The sequence below is a fragment of the Aspergillus foveolatus genome, assembly GCF_047715535.1.
Source record: "Aspergillus foveolatus strain CBS 279.81 unplaced genomic scaffold BDW70scaffold_193, whole genome shotgun sequence".
Classification (NCBI taxonomy): Eukaryota; Fungi; Ascomycota; class Eurotiomycetes; order Eurotiales; family Aspergillaceae; genus Aspergillus; species Aspergillus foveolatus.
Window position 1 is genome coordinate 1 of NW_027396257.1, and position 13,596 is coordinate 13,596.

Genomic DNA, 13,596 nt, shown 5'->3' on the forward strand with positions numbered 1-13,596 from the left:
AAAAAAAAAAAAAAAAAGAGCCAGCGCGCAAGTAAATATGTACGGATAATATATGCAGAGTAGAAGTGGCCCAAATATCGGAGCAAGAAACAAAGCTAAGAAGGGAAAAGGGCGGCAAAACCAACATTGAAATCTCCAATACCTAGCTTGTCAGTCGTTCCCATTGTTGCTACCCCAAAGATCCTCAATCTCAAACACGCCCAGAACATCCTCAGAGTCCTGGCCCCTTACAACCGCCACAACACTGGCAGGCCTTGGCTCATTAGGCGGAAACCACTCCTTTGCTTCCTCAATGGTGCAATCGTCAGGGATGAACGTCCAGCGCTCTCGCGGTGCTAGATATGGAGCATTAAGTGACGATATGTCCATGTCGACGTAGCCCTTGGAGGAGAGATAACGGAGTTGTCGTGGTGGGATGAGAATGTCGGGGGCAACGAAGACCCATGAGTTTGCGTCGGGGTGCTGGATTGCTGTAAGGAGGATGTCGAGGAGGCGGATATTACTATGAACCGCTCCTAAAGTTGGCGCTGGCGATGAGGCGGTTGGAATTCGAGAAAGCGGGACCGAGATCATGTTGGCGATTGTGTTTGGTGGTGGAGATGCAGGGACGGACTTCTCTGACTCTGCATCGGAATCGGACTGCATTCTATCCTGATATTCCACTCCTGAATCGGAAAACGGAGTTATCCGTTCATGCCGATGTCGGAGCTGAGGCTGGCGAACTGGTCCTTGGAGAAAGTCAGACGGGTGCGAAGTCAATGAGGTGCTGGAGGGGCTCATGCTCAGTGGCGTGGAGACGGTGGACGCAGCTCCGATTGCGCCGCCCGGGTGGAAGCTTTTAAAGACCTCTGCTGGGCCACGTCCGGGAGTAGTATGAAGTTTGCGGGCTGTGGCTATAGCTAGAGCGTCACCAAGGGATAAGGCAACGGTCGTAGAGGATGTCGGTGCGCAGACTCCTATGGACGTCTCTTCGTCTTCATGGATGGGCGCTGGTAGAAGGATTCCCTTTTTCAGAGGCTGGAAAGACAGGAGCGGACATGTGGACGGGTGGAGGTGGGATGTGAGGGCGACTATGGTAACTGTTGGGGGGATATGGGGGAGTAGAAGGAGGAGTTCAGGTGTCCGTCCGGAGAAGGAGATTAAGAGCAGAGTATCGTTCTGTATACGCCCAGTTAGCCCTTGTCAACTCAAATATCTAAGATAGTGTCTTACCGGCCGGATCATTCCCAAGTCCCCATGCAACGCCTCCGTCGGATGCAGAAAGGTACTGTATATCCCCAAACTATTCATTGTCGCCTCAAGTTTCTGTGCGATCTTCCCACTCTTGCCCACCCCGCAACAGACCAGTTTTCCTCCATTCCGAATAGTCCCTGCGATCTGGTCTACCGCGCGAGAAAGATGTTCCTGAGCGAGCTGGTCCGTCTGGTAAAGACGCTCGAGATGCGCGAGGGCCGCGCGCTCCGTCGAAATCACATGGACAGCTGTGGTAACGGACGCAGCATCCTTGGAGATAGGATTCGGAGGTGCCAGGACGCTGTCCACAGGCTCTGGAGGGGTCATGGGAAGTCTCGAGAAAGCATTCGGAGTGGATGCGCCTAAAGTGGACATGGCGGAGGCAAGCGGGATGCGGCACTGCTGCTTAAGGTGCCCCATTGTCACGATGGCATTGTCGGACAAGCTGTGAAGAAGAGGGAACGGTTCTGGACTGGCCTCCCAAAGAAGGAGACCTAGAAAAGGCCCTGAATCAATCGCGCGTCGGAGGCAGAAGTGGAGGAGGGGCAAATACTAAAGAGCCCGGGACGAGACTCGGTGGAGAGCGATCGGATGGCAGCCAGATAAAGGAAATTTACCGCTGATTGATAATCCGCTCGGGGTCTTAAAAAAGAATTACAGCATGGGGAACATGTCAATTATTGTAATTTTTCTTCTAGGGCTAGTCTCAGGGAAGATTAGTGCGGCCATGCCATCTGGACACATGTAGAGATCACCTCATCGGAAGCGATTCTGATGCCAAAGTCGATCTTTTTTTCCGTCCCCCGCTCGGCGATAACGATAGTCCTTCGGGCGAGCTGATCCGATAGATAATGCACAATGAAATTCATACTCTGTATAATACATCTCTAAGGAATAGTATACATAACCCCACCTGGAGGTCAATTACGCCCGCGACAACGGTTTGATGCCCTTGTGAATAGCAGCAATACCGCCAGTGAGGTTCTCAAATCCTCGTCCAGGGATCATGAACCCAGCTTTCTGGATCATCCCTCTGAACTCCTCCTGGCTGGGGAATTTCTCGATACTCTCCACAAGATACTGGTAGCTCTCACGGTCTCCAGCCACTAACTGACCGATCAAGGGAATGGCGCTAAAACTCCACTGCTTGTAGACCGCATTGAACAAAGGATTGTCCACCTTGCTAAACTCCATGCAGGCAAACACACCACCCGGCTTCAATACGCGGTATGCCTCCACAAGTGCCGCCTGCTTATCGGTGAAGTTGCGGATTCCGAACACCACAGTATAGAGGTCGACCGAGTTATCCGGGATCGAGGGCATGTGCTCCGCATTGCCCTGCATGAACGACAGCCGCTCCGAGTTGTAGTAGGGAGTCTGGATACTGCGTTTCTTGCCCTCAGCTAGCATATCAGGGTTGATATCGGCAATTTTGACTCGAGTGTGGTAATCGTGGTTGATGTTCGTTGCGTGGTCTAGCATGCGGAAGGCGATATCGCCGGTTCCGCCGGCGATGTCGAGGATATTCCAGCCCTTCTCAGCTGAGTCGCTGTCGCGCGAAGGAAGCGCGCACCCGGGGTTTAATGAGCGCACAAAGTGGTCTTTCCATAGACGGTGAATACCCATTGACATGAGATCGTTCATAGTATCGTACGATGAGGCAACCGAGCTGAAGACCTTACCGACTGGACGTTACTCTAGTTAGTTCGAATAATTCAAAGGCTGATTCGCGATTCGCGAGGAACGTACCCATTGACTCTTTCTCGTGCTCCGGTACATTCGTAAAGCCAAAGTGTGTCATTCGGTCCTTGTCAGACTTGGACTGGTTCTGGGTCCGCAAGGAGCAGGAAAAGCAGCGGTATTGAGCTTCGGAAACAGCGAATTGGCTTTTAGAGGCGAACCTTAGGCTCCCCCATAATGATCTGCGAGACATTATGTGTGTTTCTAGACGGTAGTCGTGGTTGAGAGGAAGAAAACTGTTGATGGATAGATGTTGAGTCTCTGCAAGGATGGGCCGAGCTACCAACGCGGAGGAAATTGTTTGTGGCCTCAGGCATTAACTCCCTGTGTCAGGCATCGCTCTCACATCCACCATCACAACCACCCTCCCGCACAGCTTCGCAATCCCAATCCGTCTCTAATGATCTGAAGTCTTAGTTGAGTATGTGCCGCACTATGACTCTACTGTTCTCTGGTGTCGGCAGCGGCATACTCAGCCTTTCGGAGACTCCGAGATCTACTACATTCCATTCCTGAGCATGATCGGCCTTCCGTGGTCTGCGGAGCTGCAACGGTCAGTCGCATGCGTACAGCCATTCGTCCACCCCCTCTTTGCTGCAGTGCTCTTGGAGTACAGGTGACGCAAGGGAAAACTTCCTCTGTTGGTCTCCGATGCTTTTCCTCTTCTAACACGGCCTTCTCCGGATCTCCCTCCCATATGAAGCCTCGCTCACTATATATTCTTGGCCTGTAAGCCAAGAAGTCTGGTCCGATCTATTGTGTTCCGTACTATAGCATGAACATCGAGGATGCATTTTCGTGGCATAGCAACGCAAGCCGTCCTAGCTTCCAATATAACCACTGGATCCGGACGACATGTCAGTCTGAGTAATGTGAAATGGACTCTTTCTAGTTCAGCCCTCAATAGCACAGTGCCGGCTTCTCTGCCTTCCCAAGCGCATCTGGACCTGCTCAATGCAGGCGTGATTGGTAAGCGTGTTCGTCTCTGTCAATTTCCTATCTTACTGACGAAAAAAGACGATCCGTAGGTTCTGACGCACCACTGAATAATTAGTTGCTGAAATTGCCCAGCTATTATGGCTTGAATGAGATTGATCTTCAATGGATTGCCCAGGCGAACTGGACATATACAAGTGATCCTATTCCTGATCTGTAAGGAACCGTCTCGTTACCGATCGGCCAATCTAACATTTAACAGGCTTGAAGAATATGAGTCTACCTGGCTGGTGTTCGAAGGCTTGGACACGTTCGCTACTGTCACCTTCTGCGGCCACAATATCGCTTCTACCAACAACCAATTCCGACAGTATGCCTTTGACGTCTCCTCAGCCCTGAAGGAATGTACAGGGGAGCCCGTGGTCCAAATAGATTTCGCAAGCGCCCCGAACACTGTAAACGCAATTGCGGCAGACCCAAAGACACCCGTATGGCCTGTCCAACTGACTGCTCAGCTGCCCAACCGCTGGCTCATGCGCAAGCAACAGTCCGATTTTGGCTGGGATTGGGGCCCTGCGTTTGCTCCTTGTGGACCATGGAAACCGGCGTATGTCGTCCAGCTTGAGGAGACAGCGCCTATTCATGTTTTGAATACGGACCTCGATTTTTACAGACAGGGAAATATCAATCATCTCCCGCCTGACCAGAACCGACCCTGGATTGTCAATGCTAGTATTGATTTTATAGGTCGTCTTCCAGCAGAACCTCGACTTTTCATCGAAATCAAGGAGCTCGAGTCTGGTGATGTACTCGCGGGCCAAATTTCCGACTCTGTTACCGTGACTGGGACCTCGATAACCGGAGTGACGACGCTCAAGGACGCATCTCCTAAGCTATGGTGGCCATCAGGTCTTGGAGCTCAGAACCTCTACAACGTTACAATAACCGTTTGCAATGAAACGGAAGAGGTAGCACGCATCACCAAGCGAACTGGGTTTCGGACTATCTTTCTCAACCAGCGCAATATCACGGCCACCCAGTTATCCCAGGGCATTGCGCCTGGCGCGAATTGGCACTTTGAGGTCAATGGGAAGGAGTTTTACGCGAAGGGCTCTAATTTCATTCCGCCTGACACATTCTGGCCTCGAGTTACCAAGGAGAAGATGACTCGGTTACTCGATGCCGTGGTCGCCGGCAATCAGAACATGCTGCGGATTTGGTCATCGGGCGCGTACCTCCCAGACTTTATTTATGACCTGGCCGATGAGCGGGGGATCTTGCTATGGAGCGAGTTCCAATTTAGTGACTCTATGTACCCTGTGGATGAAAATTTCCTGGACAATGTTGCTCAGGAGGTAGTTTATAACGTGCGGAGAGTGAACCACCATCCGTCACTTGCTTTATGGGCCGGAGGAAACGAAATCGAGAGTTTGATGCTCCCACAAACTCGGGAGGCCGATCCGGACAACTATCCGAAGTATCTCGCCGAGTATGAAAAGCTATACATCAGTCTCATCCTACCGCTCGTGTATGAGAATACCCGCTCAATATCATACTCCCCTAGCAGCACAACGGAAGGGTACCTAAGTGTCAATCTCTCCGCCTCTGTCCCCATGACTGAACGGTACGAGAACGGTGAACCGGGTGCATACTATGGTGACACAGACTACTACAACTACGACACGACCGTCTCATTCGACTACTCGATCTACCCGGTAGGACGCTTCGCCAACGAATTCGGCTTTCATAGCATGCCCAGCCTCCAGACATGGCAGCAAGTTGTCGACGCAGAAGATTTGTATTTCAACAGCACCACAGTCGTCATTCACAACCGACATTATACGTCCGAAGGGTACGGCCGAACCGAAAACTCGTCCCGGGGCATGGCGGAGATGACGCTGGGCGTGGAACGCTACTACCCTATCCCTGACAATCCAGACTCGGTGGCGAACTTCAGTGCCTGGTGCCTCGCAACGCAACTCTTCCAGGCCGATTTCTACAAGTCCCAAATACAGTTCTACCGAAGGGGGAGCGGGATGCCTGAGCGGCAATTGGGATCGCTTTATTGGCAGCTGGAGGATATCTGGCAGGGACCGACGTGGGCTGGGATTGAGTACGACGGTCGATGGAAGGTCCTGCATTACGTTGCGCGAGATGTCTACCAGCCTATTATTGTTTCTCCGTTCTGGAACTACACTACGGGTGATCTGGAGATATACGTTACCGCGGATCTATGGGAAAGTGCGTCTGGCACTGTGAATCTAAAATGGTTAAATCTCTCTGGGGAGCAGGTTACCGACAATGCCGGCACACCCACAGAAATTCCATTTACTGTTGGAGCGATAAACACAACAAAGATTTACAGCACCAATATCCATGACCTGAACCTACCAGACACAAGGAACTCAATCCTTACTCTTTCACTCTCCAGCCAAGGAAATCTCCCAAATGCTGCAGTCAAGACTTCGCTGACGCACGAAAACTACTTCACGCCGTCGTTTCCAAAGGACCTGAAACTGGTCGATCCCGGTCTCGAGCTCTCATACGACGCGCAGTCCAGAATGTTTACAGTTGAGGCAAAATCCGGCGTGTCACTTTATACATGGCTTGACTATCCGGCTGGGCTGGTAGGTTACTTCACGGAGAACGCATTCCCACTATTCCCTGGGCAGAAGAAGAAGGTTCAGTTTGTGGTTCAGGATGGGTCTGAGGATGGGGACTGGGAGTGGCAGTCGGAAATTACAGTTCGGAGCCTCTGGGATCAGAAGAGTAGGTAGCGGGCGCTGGGAGTGGTCACTGACCGGCTTGGGTAGCTACAGCTAGGCAAAAGAAGAAATGAGGAACCAAGACGACACTCAGAAAAACATTCTGATATCAGCTCTACCTAGGCATACGATCGACAATATGAACTTCTGATTTTACTACTATTTGATGACTATTCCCGTCAACCGAGATCGGTATCCATTGCAAGCCCGTGCATATCATTCTTGATGGCTGGATCCATGACCTGCATGATGCTATGTCGACCTACCGCTTGAACCAATATTCTATCTATAGACTCTTATATGTTGAAAGATTCTACCTTCCTTTGTGCACTTCGAGTGGCTAGGGGCAGACCATAAAGAGCGAGCAGGCATACTAAGAAACCGCAACTTTAATGTTCGATAACATCAGGAAGAGTGTATGAGTGCGAGATGGAGAAGCTGATAGAATTGAATATGAAGCTAGAATGGCTTTATTAAACCTCTTCGGCTGTTGCAGGAGTAATGACGTTCTTGCTCGACGACCTTTCGCAGTCTTTTAATAATATACTTATAAGCGTCAGTAGCGGTATAATCCGTCCAGAACATCGTAGGTAACCCAGGTGCTCCCCGATTTAATTCAGACCTCCCACTGCATTACTGACTAATTTCTCTTCTCTTAACATTACCTTACCCTAGTTGATGGCTTGGCTGGTTTCTCGCTGGGCCTGAGAGTATATCATCGCCGTGGGCCTGAGCGTTGGCTGAGGAGTGGAGCGGCTTGCCAAATAGGGCAAATTCCTCAGCCAGGCACAAGAGAAGCCCTAACTCTGAGTCCAGAGAAGCGGCGCACTACCACGACGAGCATGTTAATGGTAGTGAGTAGATGATATGATTCACTAGAAGTCAAATCGATATAATCGACCGGTGTCAATCAAGAACGTGGCGGCAAGCTGAAAAAGGAACTGCATCCGCAACCCTGATGGCACCGGTAAGTACGCTTTGGGATAAAGGCGGCACCGTTACTATAATAGGAAGTTGTGCCCACCAGCCCTACGAAAGCTATAAGATAGCGATGGACAGCCACGTAGAAGGACCATAAAGGAGCCCATCAAATATCACTCTTTGCACGACCTGGGTCAAAAGAGGTATTTCGTTGTCAACTTTTCTTCCTCACATCAAGAAAGAGCACTTCAAGACGGCAATGCTGGCCAGAAAAGACATATCGAACTGCCATCTCCAGTAGGACATCACCAGGATCTCTGCCATAGCCTATTGCTGACCGTACTACGAAGCCTACATAAATCATGTATATTTTTTTACTCAGAACAGCACAGTGAGCCGCCTCCCTGCGCCACCGGGCGGTTCAGCCTGTCTCTGACCCGCGCCGCCTCCTTCAAACGCATCACCGTCCGAGTTATTGGAATAATGAAGACGTTAGTCCTTAATTAAAACAAAGAATCCGACTGGTGTGACTCTAATACTGAAGAATAGTCCTCAATACGGGCTCTTCTTGGGCGGCTCCCGGGAGCAAGTGACCTTCGAGCGCAGCCAGACTATCGCATATTCGAAAATGCGGGAGTTTTTCACGATGCCAAAGGGCGACTATGAATTCCTCTTTGAAATACCGCTGCCTGGGGCTCTATATGACACACTTACAGGTCCAAATCATGAGTATCATGCCTACCGTGTGGAGGTATCGGTAGTTCGTTGGATGTGGCCCAACCTGGTCATATCACAGCCACTGAGGGTACATCGATACCCCATGTTGAGTACTGGGCTAGGGTTGTCCAAGGTAATGCCATTTTTTTTTTCTGCCATTGGCGATGAATAGAAGAATACTAACGAGCAATAATAGGCCGTCAAAAGCTGTTCCAGCCACGACCTAGAATACAACTTATCCATCCCTGACACGCTCGTTCCACACGGCTCTGCGTTCCCGGTCGAATGCTGGTTCAGGCTATCAGAAGGCGTAACTCTATCGGATCTCACAGTCCGCGTGATTGAACGTCATCGAGTCTGCTTTACTGCGACGGCAACTCAGGCCGCGCAGTATGATATCCATTGTATAACGTCAGATGCACACCATGTCATCGTGGAAGAAAAATACAGCTATGAGGATCGTCTAATACTGCTTGAGGACATGAATCTTCAGCAGATCAGTGTGCCAGTGCGTCTGCCCGCTGGAGAAGGTACTTGTTCGCAGAGCTACTCCTCAAGGAATATTCAGATTGAGCATGTGCTTGTCATCGAGGCCGAATTGAAGAACAAGGACGGGGAATCGAACACGAGTGTGAGTTATCGAACAGTATCCAACTTTCAAGATACTCAGGCTAAGATAAACATAACTAGATTATGGAAAGCATTCCTCTTTATATATACATGAAACCTGAGGACAAAAGAGACCACATACCTCAGAGGCTCCACAAACATGAAGCCGAAGAGGATCGATCTCCTCCGGCCTACGAACGGCACCAATTAGACCGCATAATCTCAGTTGCAGTTGATACGAGCGATAGTGACCAAGACCCAATTATAGATACTGTTGGGTCAGAACTTGCAGGTATACCGGGAAAGTTATGTCCCTCCATGTCGACAATCTAACATGTATCGCAATCCTTGCAGTAGAATAATGATTTTCCTTTTAGCCATCTAAGTTCGAATTATAGATATACCAAATCAAAATATTACCAAAACATCCCCAGAGTATGCGCCAATTCCGTCAGCCAAATCGGGTAGCCGTCCAATTGCCGGCAGATGGCCTCTATATGTGGAGTGAAAGTATCCTTCGATCGAGGTGACGGTGGCATTTTTGAGCAATGAGTGGCAACTGAGTCCAATGCTTCGCATTGGTTATAGCCATCAGATTCTAGCACTGGCACGACGCAATATTATGCGTTGCGAGCTGGTGACTATACTGGCCCTATAACTCGACTATCTCCGTTTAGTCTTCTTGGGCAAATGCATTCCTCTAGACACCAATTATACTCGAATTGCAATGCACCTGGAGAGGACTTTGAAGCCCTCGTCTGCCCGTCATTGGCGGCGTTTATCTCATCGACCTCACCCTCTTCATGATTTGTTTCACCTTTATTCACGGCCTTGCTGGCCGCTGCAGCCAGCCTCTCAAAATGGCTTAGACATTTCCACCCCTCCGACTTGAGTCTCTCGCGAAACGAGGAAAAGCGTGCATGGCCTCGGGTCATTTCAGTTCTACGGTCTACTGCTATTGTAGCTGGCTTAGATGGGTTTCTGGTTACTGTAGTCGTACTTGGGTAGACAAGGGGACTTATAATTGTAACATATATAAATTGGTGACGGTAATACGCAGCGTTCTAACGATAATGGTATAAGAGAAAGCAGGTGAGTGTATGAATTCCAATTCTAATCAATGAAGGATCTAAGAGGTCATAGGTATCTGTTAGCGGCAACCTACCAAATCTGAAATTTTGTCTGAAAGCGACAGCCTTAGGCCTGACCCTTGACTTATGCCCCTGGAAGGTAAACGGTGGCAGAATTAGAGAGAACAGCTGATTTATGTGCGAAGGCGATGTTGGCACATACTCCCATCCAGTATGGCTACGAGTAAGGCAGTAACATCCAGGCGGACGGCAAAGAAAAAAAATGTTTCAGGACAAGAACGACTTCAAAGAGCAAGAAGCAAGGCCAATATTCGCTCATCGCGGACTGGGTACATCACTCGGCACGTCCCAAATATCTGAGTCGTCGTCCATAGTTGAATATCTTCGCCTTTCTTGACCAGCAACGGCCGCATACAGACCCTCCATTGTGACTCCCTCGGAAGTTATACTCGGCCTGTGGCTGCGGGACTGTGATGCAGACGTATATGTTGCTGCCGCGGCCGGAACTTGGATCTGAGACTCTTCTCGCAGATCCATATTGTTGCTGTCCGTCATTGGCGATATCCCCCGGAATCGATCTCCTTGTTGTTCTTGTCGAGACATAGTAACTTTCTCAATGAATTTCTTTGACATTCACTAGGTATACAGGCAATTGCAAACCTCACAGTGTTATACATTGGATGAAAGAGATTGTTATACTTTGGGTGAAAGAGATAAGGTATTATCTGTTGGCGTACTCTATATACCAGAACAGAAATCGGTGGCGACAGGTGGACTGATCTAATGGTGATGTCAAGACTCGACAAAGCTATTGGTTGCAGTCATGTCGCGTCATAATAAGTATAACTATTGTTTTGCATCAGATCGGCTCTTTGCCCTATTTGTATTTCTTGGTTTGGTGATGCAGACAACGGGCCCGGCAGATGACATACCGACTTTTCTACAACCACTTAAGAAGAGCCCGAGTTTGGCATATCTCTTCTTCAAGGTTGATAACAACACGCCGACTAATTGCTCGCGCAATGGAGAACTCACCAATAAAAACCGTAGCAGTCAGGGGCTCAGTTATCATATAGTAAACCAAAAGGTTCGGCATTATAGCTTCCTGTGATAAAAGCCAACATTCCTAATTTATCTAATTCTGAGGGCAAGGGGCAACCTAGGGAAGCCGGCCATGGGATTCCCCTATTGCTATGAGAGATTGTTGGTCACCTTTAATCCCCAATACCGTTAAATATGTGTATCAAAAGAAGTAGTACTGCACTACCTCCCGGCGGCATGAGAGTAGCGTTAATGTCTGCTAGTACCGGGAAGGAACTTGCACTACTCAGACCACGAGCGTGACCTGATGAAGGAGATAGCTAAATATGACGGGCTATCTCAGCCAGCGATATCTCTTAGTGGTGCTTATCCAGTCAGAGGAAGATGTAAGTCATAATTCATACTAGCTCTTGAGCTGGGTTCTCCTCAAATGGTTGTCTCCCCTGTACATTGTGCTTGGATTGATTCTGCTGGACCTGTTTTGTCCGTCTGCATTGCGAGTGTTATTTTCCTGTAGGTTTCGTTGCTCCTTGCAGATTGAGCGAACCATGACTAGTCTACCTCAGTACTCCTGAAGCCTCCTTGGGATTAATTGTGCTGGAAAAACGGTATCGAGTACAAGCCCTCACAGTTGGTACCCATGTTGGCGGACACAATAGTGCGGCCAACTCTTCAATATGTGCTGGTCGTTTGTGAACTGGCGTCCTTTGCCGGTTCATGTTTGGATGATCAATAAGTGACGGGTTCCAGTTGAGTCATGCTGACAAGCTCAAACGCTGTATTCGAGATGCATACGTTTGTACGTCCTGTCCAATTACCGCTAGACCCGGCTCAGTGAGCGAGCTTTACCCGTTGGACACATCTATCGAACTGGAAAAAAAAAATGAAGTCGATAAGAGCTTCCCCTACAACTCCTCATCCAGCAGTTTGTCCCGGACATCACCCGTGGACCCTCCAGATCAAGAGATATATACACCAATCTCCCAAGTACGTCTTTCCTAGCCCTTGTAGCCTTCTGCTGAACCTCCTTTGCGGGTCACATTCTATGATAGAGTCCCTGAGATAAGGACCGAGCGAACCAGTGTTCCACAGTTTTTGATCCAGGAGATGAGATATCTCTACATTTTTTTTACGGTCGAAGGCAGCTTCCAGAAATTAGGGACAAAGAGTAACATCAATATGGCAGATATTCAACGCCAGTAAGTGTCGGAGTGGCACAGGAGTTAGGTGCCTCCAGGAGAACCGGCAGACAGTAGGTCCCTTCTTAACTGTCTAGCCATAATAGCATATGCTTTCGCGGTGGGATGCCGACGGGCGGGATGCCGGGAGCGGGATGCCGAGGATTGCAGTACAGAGGCTTTATGAAGCAGATTCTTTCTAATCCAACGCCAATATGATTTATAACTTCTCCCGTAATCATGTACTGACCACATCGCCACAATGCCTGTTCAACATATAAAGACAGGAAACTAGCTTAGGCGAGTCAAAGGTGTTCAAATTCTCCAAAAGCTGTTTAGATACTACCTCTATGTCTCCCAGTCTCAAAATCACGCACATTGGCACAGCGACCGCCATCCTCGAGATAAATGGAGTCAACATGCTCACTGATCCATTCTTTTCTCCTGCTGGGTCCTCTTTTTCAATCACTGATGATTTATCCCTTGTCGTGGACGACGATCCTGCCCTCCGCTTAGACCAACTGCCCGTCATCGACGCCATCCTCCTCAGCCACGAAGACCACGTCGACAATCTCGACGATCTCGGCCGCCGGCTCCTAGACGGTCGGCTAGTTTTCACCACCACTGACGGTGCAAAGAACCTCTCCCCGCGGCCAGGCGTCCACGGCTTCAAACCCTGGGAGAAGCTGCATATCCCAATAGCCGGTAAAAAATTTACCGTTATCGGCACGCCCACCAAGCATGTCATTGGAGGCGAGTGCAGTGGTTTTATTATAACAGCCGATGACTTCGGCTGTGGCCGCGACGGCCTCCCTAACGCAATCTACTTCTCTGGGGACACGGTGCATGTCCCCGAACTGGGCCTGGAGCAGATAGCAGAGCGGTTCCACATCTGCGCTGCGATCCTGAATCTGGGGAATGCGCATGCGCCTACGGATGTAGGAGACGTCAGTAGCCCGCGCTATCAGATAACTATGGATGGCAAGCAGGCTGCTAAACTCTTCCGCGATATCAGGGCGGATTACCTCGTTCCTATGCATTACGAGTCGTGGCATCATTTCACGCAGTTTGGGGAGGAGCTGCGTCAGGTGTTCCGGGAAGAAGGAATTCATGAGCAGGTGTGCTGGCTTGAACCTGGGAGGCCGGTGACAGTTCTCTGATTGATTGATGCTTTGGTATAAACAAGTCGTGCAGATTTACCACGGCACAAGGAGGGAAAAGAGTCTTTCGAGCCACGGTATAGTGCTGTAGGCAGTGCCAATTCCTTGTACAGCAGTGTATGCGGAGCTGCAGCTTCTCAAGGCAAAAAAATAATAGCACGTATTACCGTGCTGATTATCGTCCCGATCGTGCTGTAGCAAAGCT

At 49.6% G+C, this 13,596-nt stretch overlaps 5 protein-coding genes across 5 annotated transcripts; 3 read left to right on the plus strand and 2 right to left on the minus strand.

Moving 5' to 3' along the window:
- Positions 1–150: 150 nt before the first annotated feature.
- Positions 151–1,653, minus strand: BDW70DRAFT_154657 (uncharacterized protein; the record flags this gene model as incomplete). The annotated part of the gene is made up of 2 exons (XM_073739899.1): positions 151–1,158; positions 1,213–1,653. The coding sequence occupies 2 exons, from the start codon at positions 1,651–1,653 to the stop codon at positions 151–153; spliced, it is 1,449 nt and encodes a 482-aa protein (XP_073590628.1).
- Positions 1,654–2,073: 420 nt separating this feature from the next.
- BDW70DRAFT_145850 (class I SAM-dependent methyltransferase) lies at positions 2,074–3,210 on the minus strand. The gene is made up of 2 exons (XM_073738491.1): positions 2,983–3,210; positions 2,074–2,918 (listed from the first exon to the last, which is right to left on the minus strand). The coding sequence occupies exons 1-2, from the start codon at positions 3,164–3,166 to the stop codon at positions 2,158–2,160; spliced, it is 945 nt and encodes a 314-aa protein (XP_073590629.1). The 5' UTR covers positions 3,167–3,210; the 3' UTR covers positions 2,074–2,157.
- A 78-nt stretch (positions 3,211–3,288) lies between these two features.
- Positions 3,289–6,787, plus strand: BDW70DRAFT_36398 (beta-mannosidase mndA). The gene is made up of 4 exons (XM_073743847.1): positions 3,289–3,942; positions 3,991–3,997; positions 4,045–4,125; positions 4,172–6,787. The coding sequence occupies exons 1-4, from the start codon at positions 3,762–3,764 to the stop codon at positions 6,684–6,686; spliced, it is 2,784 nt and encodes a 927-aa protein (XP_073590630.1). The 5' UTR covers positions 3,289–3,761; the 3' UTR covers positions 6,687–6,787.
- Positions 6,788–7,957: 1,170 nt separating this feature from the next.
- On the plus strand, positions 7,958–9,132 carry BDW70DRAFT_167499 (arrestin C-terminal domain-containing protein; the record flags this gene model as incomplete). The annotated part of the gene is made up of 5 exons (XM_073742240.1): positions 7,958–7,986; positions 8,021–8,086; positions 8,145–8,445; positions 8,509–8,943; positions 9,055–9,132. 5 exons carry the CDS (start codon positions 7,958–7,960, stop codon positions 9,130–9,132), a joined length of 909 nt encoding a protein of 302 aa, XP_073590631.1.
- A 3,343-nt stretch (positions 9,133–12,475) lies between these two features.
- On the plus strand, positions 12,476–13,391 carry BDW70DRAFT_167500 (MBL fold metallo-hydrolase; the record flags this gene model as incomplete). Its single annotated transcript, XM_073742241.1, has 1 exon — positions 12,476–13,391. The coding sequence occupies exon 1, from the start codon at positions 12,582–12,584 to the stop codon at positions 13,389–13,391; it is 810 nt and encodes a 269-aa protein (XP_073590632.1). The 5' UTR covers positions 12,476–12,581.
- Positions 13,392–13,596: the final 205 nt, after the last annotated feature.